The 20,391-nt window shown below is 45.5% G+C and overlaps 1 protein-coding gene across 2 annotated transcripts in view; it reads left to right on the forward strand.

Annotated features, from left to right (window-relative positions):
* Positions 1-20,391, forward strand: part of KIRREL3 (kirre like nephrin family adhesion molecule 3) — a 1,205,284-nt gene that overhangs the window by 1,170,153 nt on the left and 14,740 nt on the right. For both annotated transcript variants that reach the window (XM_084803705.1, XM_084803706.1), the window contains one exon: positions 8,120-8,229. In XM_084803705.1, coding sequence (XP_084659831.1) covers positions 8,120-8,229 — 110 coding nt within the window. The remainder of the gene's footprint in view (positions 1-8,119; positions 8,230-20,391) is intronic.

Below are 20,391 nucleotides of genomic sequence, written 5' to 3' on the forward strand. Positions count from 1 at the left end.
TTGTGATCCTCCTTCTCAATCAGTGAAGAAGGTTCTGTTCCTAAGTAGGACACATTGGGAAGGGAAAAAAGGCAGAGAGGATTCCCTAAAGTGGGGACAAAATAACAAAAGGGCTCAAAAAGTAGACATGGACATCCAAAGGGGGGGGCATAAGACCATTAAAGGCACAATCCTATGTATGTTTAGACAGAAAAAAGTCCTACACTTCCTATGCTGGCTGGGGAATGCTGGGAATAGTAGGACTTTTTCTTCTGTTTAAACATCCATAAGATCATGTCCTAAATTCAGGGTCTAACGTGACTTAGCTGCACCACAGCTTCTCATACTTTTGTTTCAGTACTTATGCACCAAAACAACATTGTGGGGACTTAGAGAGTAGGCCTCTTTTTGACTAATAATGGGAGAAACTACCCCCAATATCCTACTCCGCATCTTTTCCTTGACTGCTGTGCTATCTCTCTGCATCTCAGAACCCACAAGCATCCTCTTGTTTGGATGATAGACTGGATGGCAGACACCCGGACACTTGACTTAGTGTCTTCCATAAAGTATTCCATCTTTCAAAAACCAGCCAGAGAAATGATTCATAGCCTGTCACAGGAAAACATGCATTATTTATAGAAATTTCAAAACTGCTCCCGTTCCAGTGTGTCACCAGATTAGGTTGGAAAGTGCCCCCTTTCGCCTAGTCGCTCGAGTAGATAATTCCTCCTGTCGCATTCTACAGGATGTGAAGGGAAAGATCCTGGAGGTTTTTCAGACTTCCACTTCTTCCCCCGCCTCCACCCAGTTTTTGTAATCAAACAGGAAATTGGGAAGGACAGAATGAATGACAAAACTATCCAATTCCACAAATGTTTAATGAGATGTCGACAGTAGTACAGTGGTAAATTTTGAACTGCAGGTGCTTATCTTAACAGCCCCCATAGCCATGCCTCCAAGGAAAGCTCAAAAGTTCAGGCAGCAATGTTGATCCATTTCAACAAACCAGTTCTAGCAGATTTCATCTCCACCAGGAGTAGGTCTTTTGTAAAGCAAATGGGTCTTAACTGGCCATTCAGGAACACACACACACACACACACACACACACACCAATACTTTGCATTACAACAGGGAGTGATATGTTCTTGCTGGGAAAATGTATTCTGCCTCCCCACTCCACCCCACCCCAGCTACTGTGAGAATTGCAGCTAAGATTTTATTTGTATTGATTGATGGATTGATGGATTGATGGATTGAATGAATGAATGAATGAATGAATGAATTTCTTAATCGCTCATCTGGCTGGTCACCCGGCCACTCTGGGCGATGTACATTAATACAAACAGTTTTAAAACACTAACATTCTACATTAAAACATCATATTTCTAAAAATACCCTAACCCACCCCAAATACCTGCCTGAACAACCACGTTTTTAATGTGTGGTGGAAGCTCATTAAAGAGGGGGCATGGTGGAATTCCCTAGGGAGGGAGTTCCACAGAGTGGGGGCCACCACAGAGAAGGCCCTCTCCCTCGTCCTCACCAGTCTAGTTGTCCTGGCTGATGGAACAGAGAGAAGGCCATCTGAGGCTGATTTTGTTAAGTGGCCTGTCTGGTGCTGCTGGAGGCGCTCCTTGAGATAGGCTGGGCTGGAACCATATAGGGTTTTAAAGGTCAAAACCAACACCTTGAATTTGGCCCAGAAAACAACTGATAACCAGTGCAACTCTTTCAGCACTGGAGTGATGTGATCACACTGGCAGCTGCCTTTAATCAGGCGAGCCACCGCATTCTGTACCAGCTGCAGCTTCCGAACCGTCTTCAAGGGTAACCCCACATAAAGCGCATTGCAGTAGTCTAGACGAGAGGAGACCAGGGCATGTACTACCAATGGGAGCAGATGGTCGGGAAGGTAGGGGCGCAGCCGCCATATCAGATGGAGTTGGTACAGTGCTGTCCAGCTCACAGCTGACACCTGAGCCTCCATGGACAAATGGGAGTCCAAAATGACCCCCAGACTGTGGACCTGGTCTTTCAAGGGTAGCCATACCCCATTCAACACCAGGTTAACATCCCCCAACCTCCTCTTGTCTCCCACCAAAAGTACCTCGGTCTTGTCAGGGTTCAGCTTATTCCTCCCCATCCAGCCACTCACCGTCTCCAGACATTTGGACAGGGATTCTATGGTGAAGATTTAAACAAGAGGTAGAGCTGCGTGTCATCCGCATATTGATGACACTGCACCCCAAACCTCCTGATGACAGCCCCCAGCGGCTTCACATAGATGTTAAATAGCATTGGGGAGAGGATGGAACCCTGTGGCACCCCAAAAGTGAGTGGCCACGGGTTTGAAACCTCCTCTCCCAGTTCTACCCTCTGGTACCTGCTGGACAGGAAGGACTGGAACCACCGTAATACGGTGTCTCCAATGCCCAACCCTTCCAGGCAGTCCAGAAGGATATGGTCAAGGTATCAAAAGCCACTGAGAGGTCGAGGAGAAGAAGGAAGGAGCATTCCCCCCTAGCCAAAGCCCTCCTCAAGTTCAGAGGGAAGAGGGCATTCTGGAGGGGGGTGGCAGATGACATCTGTGTCTGTGCTAGGGATGTACGAAACTCACCTTTTCGCAGAATCTTTCATGTTGGGGGGAAGGCGCTCCGTCCCTCCCCCTGGAATCCTCGATGGGGGGGGAGGCGATTGTAAATACGTAAATATTTACGTAGGCTAGAACAGCAAAAAATAAAGGAACACAAATAGCGCTCACTACGCTATTTGCGTTCCCTTTTTTTCGCCGTTTTATCTTACGTAAATATTTACATAAAATAAATCGGCGAAAAATAGGGAACACAAATGGAGGCCACTGTAGCCGCCGCCATTTGCATATGCTGCATTTTTTGCGGGGGGTAGCCATGATAGGCTACGTAAATTCTTACGTAGCCTATCACGGCTGCAAGGATGGCAATGGCGGCGGTAGCAGCCCAGCCGCAGCCAGCCAGGTGACCAGCCACCGGAGCCGCCGGAGCTGCCGCATCTGCCCCAGGTAAGTGCTGTCCTGGGGGGATTCCATGGGGGGGCAGGAGGCCGTTCCGCCATGGATTCATGCTCACTGGAATCCATGGCGGAATTCTCTGCCATCCCTAGTCCGTGCTAATAAAAAAAGTGCTGGTGCTGAACTCCAGTGAACACTGCTTCCACTACAGCACTGGATGTCAGTCTGCAGAATCCAGGGGGCTGTGTGTGATATTTTTATGTGAGCAGATTGACTGCATTCAGAGCTGGCTCAAGTTATTTTGCTGCTGGAGTGAGCAAACTCAGATGCTTTACACACAGAGAGACAGAGATAGAGAGATGGAGCACAATCCATAGGAAACATGTCCTGAGTAAGACTCAACCTTCCCATTCATTTCAGCAGAGCTTGAACAGAAGAACATCCTTAGGATCATGCTTGATCCATGGATCAGGTCCATCCACCACATTTCCATTCTCAATAGCACTCAAATCCTCTACCTGAAACAAGGGTCTCACTCTGTCTCATGGGAGAGCCACTTCTTAAGTGCCTGGCGGACATTTTCAGGACTGGCCATTTCTTTTTAATTTCATAGAGCCATTTAAAAAAAAAATGACAAGGTTTTTTTATTTTAAGTTGTTGTGCTTTATTTATTTATTTAGTGGCATTTTATGAATCACATATTAAAGAAATGTCTGCGCAATGTACAAAAACAATATCAGACAAGGATTTTCTTCCTGGTAATGCCTGTTCAAAAATGTATGTTTTCAGTATGCACTGAAAACCCAGAATGATAAGTGCCTGCCTAATTTGTAGGGTAGGGAGTTCCAGAGAGCAGGTGCTATGATAATAAAGGCCCTACTGCAAGCTATGATAGACCAGACCTCCAAAATCTTGGGTACCACCAGGAAAGTATCACTTGATGAGTGAAGCAGCTGAGCAGACTGGTAGGAGATCATGCAATCTCTTCAGTATCTTGGTTCTGAGTTGTCAGCCAGTGTGGTGTAACGGTTAGGGTGTTGGACTGGGACTCAGAAGACGTGGGTTCTAGTCCCCACTCGTGCATGAAGCTCAGTGGGGGACTTTGGGCGAGTTACTGACTCTCAGCCAAACCTAACTCACAAGGCTTTTGTGAGGATGAAATGGAGAGGAGAAGGATCAAGTACACTGCCTTGGGCTCCTTGAAGGAAACGTGGGATATAAATGTTTGATAAAAACAAACAAGAAGTACCAAACCCCTAAACCTGGCCCAGCAGCAAATAGGCAGCTAGTGAGCTTCCTTCAGGATCGGTGTAATGTGCTTTTTCTGCTGCTCCTTGGGGGGACTTGTAGGAACTCTGTTCTCAGTGAGATATTGGCTCCAGAAGGTAGCTTCAGCTCATGATACCTAACGCCCGTGAGATTCACAAGATCTGTGCCATCCAGATCCGAGCAAACTGCCTTAAATGTTAGCCAACAAAATCTGGAGGCAGATATGAATGACAATTGGCTTATCTACACCACAAACCTGTATTATTTTTATACCACTCTAACTGTCATGGCATCCTCCAAAGAATCCTGGGAATTGTAGTTTGGTGAGGGTGGTCAGAATCCTGTTAGACTTCTCTAGACCCCTCATAGAAGCAGAAGTGAAAGCAATTTAAGTCTTTAGCATAACCACCCCCTTAAAAGTTCTGGGGTATGCAGGCTTTAGTGCAGGACATATCAGCCTATTTCGGGTCTGTGTCAGTTTCACATGTGTTCCATGGTAAGCCCATTCCACTCTGTTTCCACACCAATCTCCATCTTTAAAAAAAAAAAAAAAAACTGCACAACGATTGCATTGTTTTATTTATTTGTTCCCAAAAAAATGCACATGTTGTATGCATTTTACCCTAAAATACACATTTTAGTATGTACTGTTATACTTTTTCTCTGAGCCAAGAACATCACAAAATTCAAAGAAGTGCAAAAAACTGAAGGATAACAGCATTTGGATCCACATATTAGTCTGGAGAGTTGTTTGTTTAAAAATGCAGGCCAAACAAAATCCTCAAGCATCCTAAGCAAGCTCTAAAGTTTAGTGTGGGAGCTCCTAAGAAAGACAAGGCGAGGGCCAGTTAGGAATTCCAGACTCACTTCTCAATCTGTTTCTTCAAAGCCTGTTTAGATTTACCTTCCTCTCTGTCTTTAATCTTAGCCACATACAGAGAGAGCCATTTCTCCTCCTCTCAGACCTGCTCCTTGGTGTCTTTGGTTTAATTTTTCAAAAAGGGCCTCTTCAAAGATGGTCAGGCTTCTCCTGGGAAATGAGGGGAGCAGGAGATGGAAACTAAATCCCACTGCCCTTCTTTTCTCTCAGCTGCTGCTTGAAAGCAATCCATCCCCTTCAAGTTCCACATCTGCACTGACTGTATAGTATTCTCCTGGAGAATACCAAAAATACTCACTTTTTCTGTGTAGCTAATTAATGAGGTAATGCCTATGTTTCGCTGAGATACAATAGCCAAATGAACTTAGGTAGCGGTAGGCAGCATGGTGCCCACAGGCACCAATGAGCTCCCAGACATCTTTCTAGGATCCTGCCAAGCTGCTCTACCCCTCCCAATATAATAATAATAATAATACATTTTCTTACTGGCAGATGAGATCACTTTTAAGCAAAGTGAGAGCCTTCAGCTGCTGCCATCTTCATTTCCCATAAACGTCCCTGGGCTACATAATAGGGTGTATAGACATTCATAGGAAATGAACATGGTGGGCAGATCTAGACTGATGTTTCCTCTGCAGCATGCCCAGCCACCAAGAAAAAGAAGGGGGGGGAGAAAAAGGCACTGAACTATGGATTCAATGGTGTTGTTCAGTGTGTTGGGGCTTTGCTTTGTATACACTCATTTGGGCAGATTACTTGTCCTTTGTGACTAGCCATATTTCCTATGACAGCCATTTTGTAGTGATGCCCATGACAGTTGCCCAAATTGCCATATGTTCCCACGGGCCCAAAAAGGTTGCATACTCCTGAACCCTTAGTATGTTACACCTGGGGACAGACTAAATGTCCAGTTTGGTATTCTGGCACAAACCAGGATGTTCAGGAAGCACACAGGCATGTAAAGAATGTACGATGCAGGATGGGGTTTCTCATGCCGACGCAGATCCTCCATCTCTGTGGATGTCACTGACCGTGTGCTCTTGGTCATGTCCAAGAAGGGTAGAGAAAGATTCAACAGACCTAAGCAATGCATCCTGTGCATGCAGAAAGTCCCAGTTTCTCTCCATGTCTGAAATCCTAGGGAACCACTGCCATTCAGGGTAGAGAATACTGAGCTAGTAAGACTAAGGATCTGACTCAGTATAAGGCAGTTTTCAATGTTTTTATGTTCCCTGCATAAACCAAATGTGTACCTTGGAACATCTCCTGAAATCCTCTGTGATACATTGAGGCAAGGGTGGCCACATACGCATTGCCAAAAAACAACAACAGAAAAAAGAAATGCCTTACCTAAAAAGAAGACACAGATTTGCATCAAATATGCAAATTTGCATTGCTGCAAATTCATAAATATTAATTACTATAATTTAAGTAGAAATACAATACATCTCACCATAGTGGGGAAGACAGTGACCACATGACCTGTGTGCCTGCTGCACAGTGTACTGCTTGGGTGCTAAGTGGTGATGGGCAGCTCCAAGGCCCCTACGCTCCCTTCCAATGGTTCTTCATCTTTCAGCTGGACTCGAACTGGAGAGCCCTTCAAATAGATGGTGCCTCAAAGAGAGGACTCTGTAAAGTAGGACAGATGGTCGCCTTAAGCGGGGTTCTGTGATGGACAGAAAAGGGGGGTAAGGGGAGACATGATAGAGGTGCACAAAATTACGCATGGTGTGGAGAATGTGGATAGGGAGACATTTTTCTCCCTCTCTCATAATACTAGAACTCAGGGTCATCCCGTGAAGCTGCTTGGTGAGATATTCTGGACAGATAAAAGGAAGGAATTCTTCACACAGCACATAAACTATGGAATTCACTACCACAAGATGTAGTGATTAGGGGTGAACGAAAGTCACTTACCTTTTCTCGCAGCTTTTTCGCGGTGGGGGGGAGCGCTTCGCTGCTCCCCCCGCGAAGTTCAGGCCGGGGGGGGGAGGCTTCCCGCCTCGCCCGGCCGAAATTCAGGCCGGGGGGGGAGGCTTCCCGCCTCGCCCGGCCGAAATTCAGGCCAGGGAGGAGGCTTCCCGCCTCGCCCGGCCATTCGCGTGCCTTATTTAGTTGCTGTAGTCTACGTCAATGTTTACGTAGACTACAGCGAAAATAAGGGCAACGCAAATAGCCTATGGGGGCCGCCATTATCCGTACACACTTTTTTTTTTTAAAGTCACCCGTGATAGGCTACGTGACGATTCACATAGCCTATCACGGCTGACTTTGCAAATCTTGCCGTGATAGGCTACGTGAATCGTCACGTAGCCTATCAGGGGACGTTTTTTTTTTTTCTTTCATTGCAATGTCGGGGGCGGCAGCCGGTCGAAAGACCGGCTGCTGCTCCCGCCCCGCTCGAACACCGGACGAACTGCCAGCCGGACCCGCCGCCGGGAGGGACATTCAGGGAAGGTAAGTCCCGTCCCGGGGGGGGGCGGGGGGCGGGGGGGTGGAGGATTTCTCCCCGGAACTTGTTCGGGGGGCCGAACACGTTGGCGCTCGGCCCCCCGAAGTTTTGGGGAGAAATTCTCCGCCATCCCTAGTAGTGATGGCCACCAGTTTGGATGGCTTTAAAAGGGGGTTAGATAAATTCCTGCAGGAAAAGGCTATCGGTGGCTACGGTCTTGATGGCTCTGTGCTACCTCCAGAACCAGAGGCAGTGCGCCTATGTACACCAGTTGCTGGGGAACATGTGTGGGAGGGTGCTGTTGCACTCATGTCCTGCTTGTGGGTTTCTGGTTGACAGCTAGTTGGCCACTGCATGAACAGAATGCTGGACTAGATGGACCCTTGGTCTGATCCAACAGGGCTCTTATTTTGTTTTGTCCTTATGGGAAGACAATGTACAAAGCATTCCCTAAAAGTTACAGCCACAACTCCAGAGCAATGGGTGCCACTGCACTAGCCTTCATGTAATTTTCAGTAACTTTCACTCTCTGGCTCTTTTGCTTAGATCTGAAAGGTGTGGTTTCAGCCAAGAATGATATCCGCGTCGAGATTGTTCACAAGGAGTCTTCCTCAGGCAGAGAAACCGAGGAACACCCAACGATCAAACAGCTGATGGTGAGGATTTTATTCTCTCTTCCCTTAATCTGTTGCTCTGCCTAACCTTTGACAGTAATGAGCATGGGCGCATGCGGTTCAGCTCACTAAAGCCCGCTGAAGGGAAAGTATGCTCTTCCAAAATCTCACACATCACTCAGAGCAGCTAGCATTGCACCGCCATTAAAAACAGGGGGGGGAAACCTCCCAGAGTGCAACTTTACTAATGAAGACAAAAAAGCCGGGAGAGGTTTATTATTGCCACGCAGTGTATAGCTAGCTGTAGGCCCTGATAAAAAGAATGTTTTTTTCAGCCCTTGATAGGGAAATTGACGTGACTGTAAATGGACACAAAGGAAGCTGAGCAACATGTTATTATAATAACCTAATTAGGCACTAATAGCTAAGCCAGAATAAAAAGATTTCCGTAATGTATGGTTGCAAGATAGATGTGCGTGTGAGCACACACACACACGTATGCTGAGTCTTTCACAGGGAAAGGTTGTTAGCCTCATTACCATCAAACCGTCACAGCTCACCAAGTGGAATTTGGGTGACCTGAAGTCACAATCACCTCAGGCTGTCTCTCAGATGTGGCCCAAGATATTTTAGTGCCTGAAGCCAAAAATCTAAAAGGCATCTCCCGTGGTGGTAAAAATATCATAATATGTTAAAGAAATGGACACATTTCTCTCCCTATCCCAGGCTGCACCAGACCTGCTATATGGAGTGGGCCACTTCACCCTTCCTAGCAGGAGGAAAGCTCTGCCATCTCTTCGCAAGGACTGTTAAGCCAGGAGTGGTCCTTTCAGAGAGTCAGGCACTGCAGACTCAAAACAGAGAGCCAGGGTTGCTATGGAAACAAAATGTCGGTAAGCAGTGGTGTAGTTGAGCCAGGGCTCATAGGGTCAAAGTACCAGGACATTCTGATCAGCAGGAATGATGGTCATCTCACCCCACTCCCCTGCCCCCAGGCATCCCTGTTTCCTCAGAGCTTAGCTGCAATTCTCACAGTAGCTGTTGAGGGTGGGGGGATGGATTTTCCCAGCAACAATATATTTTTTGTGAAATATCCCTCTTATAATGCAAAGTATCTGGGGATGGCCTGGTCTTGACTGGCCAGTTTAGACCTACTGGCTTTACAAAAGATCTGCTCCCAGTGGAAATCAGTGGGGTCTGGTAGCTCTGATTTTGGTTGGGCTGTGAATCCATTCTGGATTTTAGTTAGAACCAGCCAGAACTCTAAAGGAGCTATCCAAGGAGCTGAACCCTATCCCCAAAATAGGTCCAGCACCTTAGATAGATCCTTTAGAGTTTGGGCTGGTTCTGACTAACACCCAGAATGCATTTACAGCCCCATCGAAAAAGGAGCCACCAGCCTCCACTGGTGGAAAGGAAAACTGATAGAACTGGCTTGAAGAGATAAAATGTTTGTCCTGGCTCTGGGAAAAGAAACTCCTGGAAAGTTATGAGCAGGTGACGCTCGCGCACACGCACACACACTGAGCGCACTACCTGCATTTATCTGGGTAGGCTCTTGTGCATTCTTCCATGGGGACAGTGGTAGTTGGAAGTTTAGTCACACAAGCTTCCATGGTAGAAGAAGGGAGGATTTTTTCCCCCCTAAGGCTGGGTTAAGAACTGGGCCACTAAGAATGTTCCTGATCTATACTGTTGCTAATATATGAATCTGTAGAGAACAGCTTTATCAGCTTCCTGCCACTACTGTGTTCTGCATCCAAACTCCAGCATTGCTTTTTGCCTGCCAGTGTCACATTATAAATGAGTAACACAGCCAAAACAAATGGAAAGGACACCGAACCGTAAAAAATAAACCCATCAAGCCATAAAAGGAGATAACAGAAGCAAAAGGGTTGGGGGAAAGGAAGCGGATGGATTTTAAGTATGTTTGGTGCTTCTCTATACACACACACATGCTACTACCACCACTCCAGATGCTCAGCTGGCTTTTGTCAGCATTCATTCATTTTGACTGGGGAGGAGGATTCTCTGTGTATGATCAATGGAAACCCCAATTTGAGAGGGACACTTCATAGGGTGGGCAGAATCAATTTTAGATGGTATAAATGTACAGAGTGGAGCCCTTGAAATCGGTTTGAAAGGAGGGTGAGTGGCAGAGGCTTTGTGCCACTTGTTATTCTGCTGGTGTTGTTCTAAATTGACGTTTTGTTCTGTTTCGAGAGGTCTCAGTAAGATAGAGAGCAACATGCTTTTTTTTTGCTCCACTCCCAAAGGGAAAATCCAAATGGAGGTTGGTAGCTAGTACAGCCAGATTATTTGGCACGGGGTGAGTGGCTGGGATAAAAAAGAATGAAAGAGATATTTTGGCACTGTGGAGCATTATGTTTCCTTTTACTAATTCCAGAGTAATTTATTCCTGATTTCTTTCTTCTCAGTCTGAGCTGAACTACTAAATTTCCCACATTCAGAATTCAGAATTTAGTATTTACTTATTATTTATTTAAAGTTGGGTGTGTGACCCAAAGCCCTGTCTCTCCTCCTTTCTCTGCCACAATGTGCAGTAATCCAAAAAGTCACTATGCCCTACATTTCCATGCTCTGTATACTATCATCAACCGCCACTTGTGGAGGCAGAGGAACTTGGAACATGGTGACATTTTGGATTATCCGATGCTACTGGGGGAAGAGAGGAAGAGAGCCCTGCTGGATCAGACCAAAAGTCCAACTAGTCCAGCATCCTGTTTCCTACAACAGCCAGACCAATGCCTCAGGGAAGCCCACAAGCAGGACATGAAGGCAATGGACCCCTCCAATTGTTGCCACACAGCAGCTGGTACTCAGTGGCATACCACCTGTGGAAACCTGGAGGTATGGATATCAGAGAAAGCCACAACAGAACCAAATGACTTTGGATTTTGATGAATCCAGCTTGCAGATTCCACAGCAGACAGGCTTTCCCCCTGTCAGGTGGATTCCACTGACTTGCAGATCATTTTTCTAACTTTCTCGATTTTGTGCAAATTTTGTCATCAGAAAATGTGCAAATAATTTAGAAAACAGCAAAAAAAATGCATTTCCCCATAGGCTAAAGCATGAAGATGCACATTTGAGGGGAATTTGCACATTTTTGCACGTGTGAATTTGTGCAAACTTGCACAAATTCAGAAACAAAAAAAATAATTCTGTCTGTGGTGGTCTGTGGAACAAAAGGCACCCGACAATCCATGAAACACAGGCGGAATGGATTCTACACAATTTGTACACCCTACCTGGAGGTTGCATATCACCATCATGACTGGTGTAGCGCTAGATTTTGAAGTGCAGGTGCTCAACATGACAGCCTTCATAGCCACACAGCAAAGGAGAATCCAAAATTGCAGGTACTTTGTTGTCCATTCGAGACCAGGCCACCTCAGAATACTTTGCATCCCAACAGGGATAGCTCTCAACAATATCATCTTGCTTAGACAATGCAGTTCCACCCACCCAGCTACTGTGAGGATTGCAATTTGCAGCTAAGCTCAGAGGGAGCAGATGACACCCCTGCTAATCAAAGGTTCCTGGTGCTTCAACCCTGCAAGACCTGTCTCCACCACACCACTGCTCATGACTAGCAGCCATTGGCAGACTTCACCCCCTGTGGATGTGTCCAGTCCCCTTTTAAAAACACCTTAGTTTCTGGTCATCCCCACATCTTGTGGCCATGAGCTTAGATGGCTTCAGTGGGATGTAGGGCTGCCATTCTTAGCAGCAGCCAGGCAATTCCCATTAACACCTAGTTCCAGCCAAAGTCCTCAGAGACACACTGAAGACACCATAAACCAAAACACCTTCTGGAGTTCCATATTCCCTGCCCTGTATGGAGCATCCACAAAGGAACGAACAAGGAGTTCTTCATACAAATGTGTTGTTGGAGGCAGCCTTCCTTTGTATCACTTTGTACCAGCACCTTCAGGCAAATCTACACATTACCTTGACAAGTGCATGTCCCCAACCCTACTTTTTTACCAAGGATTTTACCAAGTGAATGCAAGGATTGGGAGGGGAGGGTTCAAGGTGCATTGGGAAGAGGGAATCATCAGCATTAGGAAAGGACTGCTTTTAACCATCCTACTAATTCTACCCTGCAAATTCCCCCCCCTCCCCCAAGTTATTTTCCATTCAAACAGGTTGATTTCCTGTTCTGGAACCTGGCTGGAGGGAGCGGGAAGGATTTTAAAACACTGCAGGGAGGCATTTGCAGGGAAGAATTGGTGAGTGGGAAAGGGTTAAGCACACCCTCCTGCTCCTTGATTCTTCTCTGCAGGTACGCACACAAATGCATGCACACACACCTGACAAAGGGAACCCAGTATGTTTTCTACGCCTTGTGTAGTTCTGCCCTTACACTGGATACCAGCATTGTAGGTGAAGCTACATTACTTTATTTTGGTTTCCCCACGCCACCACCACCACCTCTCAGAATGTGGTCATTGCTCCTCTGCCCTGTGAAGAAAGAAATAGTATGTGTTGATCCATAAGGAGTTTTAAATTAGGATAGCACAGAGTAGGAAAAAAGAGAGTAAGGGGAGACATAATAGAGGTGTACAAAAGTATGCATGGTGTGGAGAAGGTGGATAGGGAGACATTTTTCTCCCTCTTTCAAAATACTAGAACTTGGGGTCATCCCATGGAGTTGATTGGTGGGAGATTCAGTATAGATAAAGGGAAGCACTTCTTCACATAGTGCATAGTCAAACTATAGAATTTGCTACTACAAGATGTAGTGATGGCCACCAGTTTGGATGGCTTCAAAAGGGGGTTAGACAAATTCCTTAAGGATAAATCTATCAATGGCTAGGCTACTAGTCCCGGTGGTGATACACTGCCTCTAGTATCATAGGCAGTGTACTTGCTGGGGAACATGGGCAGGAGGGTGCTCTTGCACTCATGTCCTACTTGTGGGTTCCCAGTCAACAACTGGTTGGCCACTGTGTGAACAGAATGCTGAACTAGATGGACCTTGGTCAGATCCAGCAGGGCTCTTACGTTCTTAGGAGGGTAGGTGCTTTCTGACAATAAATCTTCTCCAGCTACATGAGGGCACCCTGTTTGGCCCAGTCTGTACTCTAACACATTCTTAATGCGGGATGGGAAAACCAGGGATGTTCAAGCTCAATGGCCTTGTAGGCCCCTTCCAACCCTACTATTCTATGATTCTACTATTCTACTATTCTATGAAGCTCGCTTAAATTTGCCAAACTTCACTTCGAAGCTTGGTTCGGTTCACTCCTGTTCCTGTTTGCAACCTGTTTTTCAGTTTGTTTGTATGCTTGTGCATTTTGAGAGAGTTTTCCATAGTTAAAGTGCACATTTTGCAAACACAAATGCAAGTTTGGGGATTTGCGAAAATTTTGGGAAACGAAATTCTCATGCATCCCTACTCTTAATGGGATGATTAGCCCATCTTTGCTCCATGCAACCTGTGATGCCCTGAGCCAGTTCTCTCTCACTGGGATCCGCTCTCCCCAGACAGCTGAGCCATGGTGTTAATGAAGATTTCCTTCCTTGGCATTAAGAAGCCTATATGTCTTTTCCTTCTCGTGGCTTGCAACATTATGAACAAGTCCCTGCCTCCAGCAATACAACATCCAGCCTGTGCATGCTCAGTAATATCCTAATAAGGGACTCCAAATTTTGTCAATGAGCTGACAGATCAAGTTAAAGAACCTGACCTCATTAATGAGTAGTGATGATGAATCCCTGGCAGGGGTGCCGGCTGCAGGGATGGCATAAAAGTAGCAAACACACACACACACACAGCCTGCTGTGCGTAGACAAAGCAAAGGAATCTGGGGAAAAGGTGGCATTGTGGAGAGGAAAGAACTGCTCTTGTGACTCCTACACATGGATTCCTTGTCCTTGGTGGTCTGTCATCTTCACATGTCAGCCACCTGTCAAAAACAGCAACTTCAGATGTAATGAACAAGCTCTTCTGCCAGCCATCCAATCACATCCATGCTGGGCTGGCAGCGTTTGTTTGTAATATCTCACCCCCACCCCCCAAAATAAGGACCTTGCTTAGGAAAACTGTCCAGGCTCAGGGTGTGAATGCTTCCTGTGCAACTAGGGATGGATGAGAATTTCATTTTTGCTCACAAAACATGTGACCATACCCTGTTCGAAGCCCTGAACATGATTGTGAGCATGAGCACATGTCCACCAACCCAGAAGCTTCCTATTGGCATGATTCCAGCACGTTGCCACCAAAACCAACACTTTTTTCCCAGTAGTCCGATGAAACTGGAATATCCACACAGTGGGCGCCTGTACCCAAATGACTCAATTCGCCACTGCCACTCTTCTTATGCTTGTTTTCACCTGAGAGACAGAAATCTAACCCCATAATCTTTTGCCTCCGTTCTTCCCAGCTGTCCGTTTTCAAACCGAGTCTCATCACACAACGTATTTCCTGATCACATTTCTAACCTCTCTGTGTCCCTTTGAATTATCTCTCTGCCCTCTTGGATGTTTGCAACACCTCGCCATTTAATATCAGCTGTGAATATGATTAGCAGGCCGAGTCCTCTCATGTCGAGATCATATAATGCAGATGTTAAATAGGAGCAGACAGAACATCAGCCGCCACAGCGCTCCATTAGATGACACCTCCCCGGCACTCAATACATTACTGAGCATCATTACCTTTTCTCCTTGTCCTTCATGCGCACTTCTCAATCTATATGGCAGGGCTGGCTTCCAAGCCCGCCCAAATTACTTATACAAGGTTTTGTGAGATGCCATCAAAACACTTTGCTGAAATCTAAAGGTGTTACGGCAACCGCGCCTCCCTTCAACCACTAATTTTGCAATTCCACCAGAAAAGCAATCAGGTTTGTGCCGTGCAATTTGCTCCTTCGCCAACATGATGGGTTGCCTGTTGCTAATGTTTTCTTTGTCCCCTAGGAAACTTCTCTAATGTTTCCCACTACTGAGGTCCTATTGGATAAACACTGCCGGGATCTCTTGTTCTCTCTTTTCATGAAAGAAAGAAAAAATGGAATCACATGCTTGTTCCTCTCCATTGCTTTGCAACCAACACAGTTCACTGTGGTTTTTCCTAGTTAATAGTTAGCAGACCTAGAAGCTCACTTACTCCTCAGGTTGCCCACTTGAGATATAGGTCATTTTTTTTTCTAAATCTCTCTCCTTCCCTCCTTCTTTCTCTCTCTCTCTCTCTCCCCACCCCACCCCACCCCCTTATTTTATTTATATATTGTATTTCTAAAGCATTTAAATGCACTATAATTACACAAAGAGGCACTTAAAGGTTCTTGGGAAGAACCATGGAACACATGCTCAGCTTTGCTGATTTCAGGTGCAATGACATAGAGTACCTCTGGAGGAAGCAATGTATGTGTTTAGGATGAAATTCAATCACTGCAGCACCAGCACATTTTTGGCACAACCACTGGGTCCCCAGTGTCCCTTGTGCTGATTTATAAATTGCCCTCACAAAATATATGGAGCACTATGTACATGGATGGCACTATGTAAATAACAAAGAAATAACATGACTGGCGATGTGCTCTTGGCCTTGCTACATTACGAGAGTGGTGATGCCACATGGAAGGTTGCATCATACTATCACAAGTCACAGCTGGGCAAAAGGAAGAGCATGGCCGAAGTATGACAGAGATCAAAGACCTATCTTCTTCCACACAAGAATATACACTATCTCATAGAACTAGGTCTGTGCATATTTTGCAGTTCTGTACAAGTGTAGAATGCAATTTCAAGAGCAGCATAAAGAGAAATATCAGCTTTTTATATTAGAAAGCCAAGTTGCTAGTCCCTGTTGTGAAGATATGCTTGAAAAGCAGCTTGCTGCATTTCACTCAATGAAATACAACAAGCCACTGGTACAGGAGCGTTCTGCACCAAATACAGCTACTCATAACTATAAGAGGATGTGCTAATTGACTAATGCATTGGCTCATGTGTGTAAATGGTACCGTTTGTAATGTGGTGTGTGAATCAGAATATGTGCACACAAAAGGCACAAACTGGAAGTCAAACTTTTTCTTTCTATCTTTTTTAACAAACAGCCTGTGTGAGTCAGTTAGCTCACTGCCTTTCTTCCTTTTGAAAAATCGTGTATAGAATGTGTGTGTATGCATGTGCATAACACACATGCATAACACACATTCATGCACACAACACATACCAAGTCTATGCTAAGTCCCCCTCACCATACCCTTTTTCCTTTCATTTTCCTTGTCAAAGTCTTTTTTAAAATACTACTCAGTGCAAGACTTCATCGATTTTAGAGCTGTAATTAATTTCATCCTTTGCTGCCTCTGTCATTGAGCTTACACACACACGATCTTTCTCTAGTTTTCTCCTGTAGTTAAAGTAGATTGACTCCAATTTGTTTTTCTTTTTGTCATTGCTTGCCTCTCTGTTCTCTGCAAGCTGTAGGTTCCAGATCTTGAAATCACCTTGGAACAGGCTGTCACACACTGGGAGCCCACCTTTTGGAGGACAGCTGGATGCTACTAATCGCATTAATCACCCAAATCTGTTTAGAAACAATCGTCGCACGTGCCAAAAAAAAAAAAATCTCTGTTAGGGTTGCAATGGAAAATCCATAATTTTTGTTCCAGGAGCAAAAATGGCATATTTGCCACTATGAAAAGTGTCCCAAATATTGTAACAAGTTTCTCAATAGTTATAGCAGAATTGTTAGAGTAGCAATGGGATGCCTATAACTTTTGTTCCAGGAGCAAAAATTGCCTATTTTCTGTTGCAGAGGGTGTCCCAAATATTGTAACAAGATTCCAAATAGCTATGGCAGATTCGGGGGCATGGAGAGAAGAAAGGAAAAAGCAGTGAGTTGTTGCACAGAATGTTTCGCAGTTAAGTCAATTGCACAGAAAGGGAAAGAATGTCAAATAGCAAGTATTTGACTGGGAAGCCATGATCAGTAGAAGCACAGCACCATGAGTAGTCTGGCCAGTATTTTCAGCAGGGAACTTTTTTAAAATACTAGCTCGAATGAAATGGATGCAGATATGCCTAAACTCTGTTGGCCATGCCTGCTTTGCGCTGTTGTTTGCTTGACGTGCGACTCTTAGCTTCAGGATGCTGCAGCCAGCCTATGACTGTCATGGTGGAACTAACTGCTCCTCCTCCTTGGCCTTTCCTGGAGAGCGGCAACAGACTGCAGATAATCTCTGCCCACGATAGCATGCATTCCTGGGAACATAGGAAAATGCCTTCAGTCGGGCCATTTAGCCCAGTATTGTTTACTCCAGCCTTCCCGGGTCGCCCTCCAGATGTGTAGGACTGCAACTCCCATCATTCCCTGGAAATGATGGGAGTTGCGGTCCAACACATCTGGAGGACACCTGATTGGCTGGAGAAGACAATACTGGGCTAAATGGCTGGTATACTCTGACTAGCTGTGGCTTTTCAACATCTCAAGCAGAGGCCTTTCCTAGTCCTGCTTCCCCATCATCCCTTTTAACTGGGGATGCCGCAGATAGAGCATGGAGCCTTCTGCGTGCAGGACATGTGCTCTACCACAATGGCCCCTCACTGAATTTCTATGGAGAGATTTTCCCAGCTATTCAGTAAAAGGTGAAGCCTTTGAGCTCCAGAGAGCAGAACAGCAGCAACAGTGGTAAAAAAAAAAACTATCCCTGCATGGCCACAGAGTCTGAGCCACAGGGTGAACTCTCTGGCATGATCCTTGCTCAGCTGATGTTTGCTGGAAGCACTGGTGCCAGAAGAAATTAGAAGCTGTTTCCCTCCCCACCACCACCACCACTATGTCTGTGTCCTCACAACATCTGGACATGCCCTTGAATTCAAGAGTCCTGGCAATAAGTTAATGGCAGCTACTCATGTTTAACAGGTCTACGGGTAGCTTTATCGCCAGCCATCTGTGTTGACAGCAGCACGACCAAAGTGCAAAAGTATATTGGAATTTCTGGCCATATGGTGGCCAGGAAGCGAGAGCCAAAGACGGCTAGAAGCATTTTCATGATATGCAAAGCAGGCCTCCAATGAGCAAGACACATCCCTCATCTAGAGAAAGGGTCACCTCAGGTCACCGCGAACTGCCATGTTTCACAGCTGTGTCAGTAATACCAGGCAATCCCTGGTGCTGGTCATGTCCTATAAAGCCCTATACGGCTCAGGTCAAGGTTATCTGGAAGACCGTATTCCCCCCCATGAGCCGACTTGTGCCCTGAGATCTTCAGGGGAGGCCCTTCTCGCGGTCCCACCACCATTACAGGCACGTCTGGTGGGAATGCAGGAGAGGGCCATCTCAGTGGCTGCCCCAAGGCTCTGGAACAACCTTCTCAGGGAGGCAAGATGAGAGTGGCACCCTCCTTGATAAGCTTTTGCAGGCAAGTAAAAACTTTTTTGTTCTGGCAGGCCTTTGGGGATAGCTAGTCTGGACCTGTGAGAATATGACAGATGGATACTATGGTTATATTTCTTGTTGTCTTTTAACATTTTGATATTTTATACAATGTTAATAATATTGATGATTTAATTATATTTTTAACTTTTGTATACTTCTATTTGTAGGTTTTAACTGTACAAGTTTTAATGTTGTAAAGCCGCCTTGAGTCCCAGTATTGGGGAAAAAGGCAGGATATGAAATAATAATAATAATAATAATAATAATAATAATAATAATACTTATTATTATTATTATTATTATTATGGGTTTTAGTCAGAACCAGCCAGAACTCTAAAGGAACTATCCAAGATGCTGAACCCATTTGGGGCTAGGGCTCAGCACCTTGGACAGCTCCTTTAGAGTTCTGGCTGGTTCTGACTAAAACCCAGAATGGATTTACAGCCCCACCAAAATCAGAGCCACCAACCTCTTCTGGGCAGCATACTTCTTAATACCGATCACTGGGAAACATCAGCAGGAAAAGGCCATTGCCCTCCTGTCCTGCTTCTGTCCCAGGAGCATTAGGTTGGCCACTGTGGGAATAAAGATGCTGGTCTGATCTATCACCACTCTTCTTATCTTCTTACATTGCAGATGCAACCTGAGTCCAAATTCAACGTGTGCCTGCTCAAAGGGCAGGGAGGGCTGGTGCTGCTTTGAATTCAAGCAGTGGCTCGTATTTTTGAGACCACTCCCCCCTTTGGGTATACTTGCCCTATGGCTGGAGTGGGTGAGGCGTTGTGAAACCTTCCCCTCTGCAGAGCCCCCACATTCGAATGAAAATGTTCTGAGATGCACTTTTTGCTCAGAACCTTTTCATTCTGGCCTGCAACAAAATGTCGCATTGTTCAGTGCTCTTGCTCAGGGTTCTAGCCATCTTCCAGCATATAGGATTCACCACTGCCACAGGCTTATTTTTTCCAACAGGGTGTTTCTTTTTTGGGGGGGGGGTTGTACTTCTGCAAACCTTGGGATTCCCCCAAGCCTACTGATACCTCCCTCTTGTGCATTGATGATGTTGTTTGGGCTACACAAGGATCCACTCAGATAATTAGTTTTCTATTAATAATAAGATAATGGATGGCACTTATTTCAGAACCCATGCGCTGCATAGCACAAAGGGAGGTGGTTAGAGGCACAGTTCCATTGTATCGTTTAGTTTTTCAATTGTATCTATCCATCTTCTAATCACAGTACTAGAACCCCCAAGGGGGTACTGGGTAGCTGAGGCATGTAAGTTGAGAGGAAGACCCTCTTTTATACCCAACAGGGTGGGGGTTTAAAAAAAATATCACCAAACCATCTATTTATTGTAGGAATTTAAGGGGCAGATCTGGGGAGGGGGTAGAGATGGAGGACATGACAGAGAACAAAAATAAATGAATCTCCAGCTGTTAGTTGATGAAGTGAGATCGTATTGAACTAAGCTGCAGTGTAAACTTTATTAAAGGTCACACTAATGAATGCCTTAATTCTAGAATTATAAATTAACTCATGTGGTTTTTGCTTTGTGAACAACTGTGCTTTTCTGGATCTAACCAACGCAGACACGCACACAGAGACACACACGCGGTAGGAAAAGGGTTGAGCTAATATGGCGACACTGCCACCTACCGATAGATGACATTCCTTGCATTTTAGGACTGTTCCCTTAACCATTTGTTTCCCTCTGTGCAGAAATAAGTAGCACTGTGCCAAATTTTTTGACCTATTTATTTTCGACTATTCATTGGCGGGGGTGGGGG

This window comes from Heloderma suspectum, chromosome 6 (assembly GCF_057233095.1).
Source record: "Heloderma suspectum isolate Gila_16-S chromosome 6, 16-S_ref, whole genome shotgun sequence".
Classification (NCBI taxonomy): Eukaryota; Metazoa; Chordata; class Lepidosauria; order Squamata; family Helodermatidae; genus Heloderma; species Heloderma suspectum.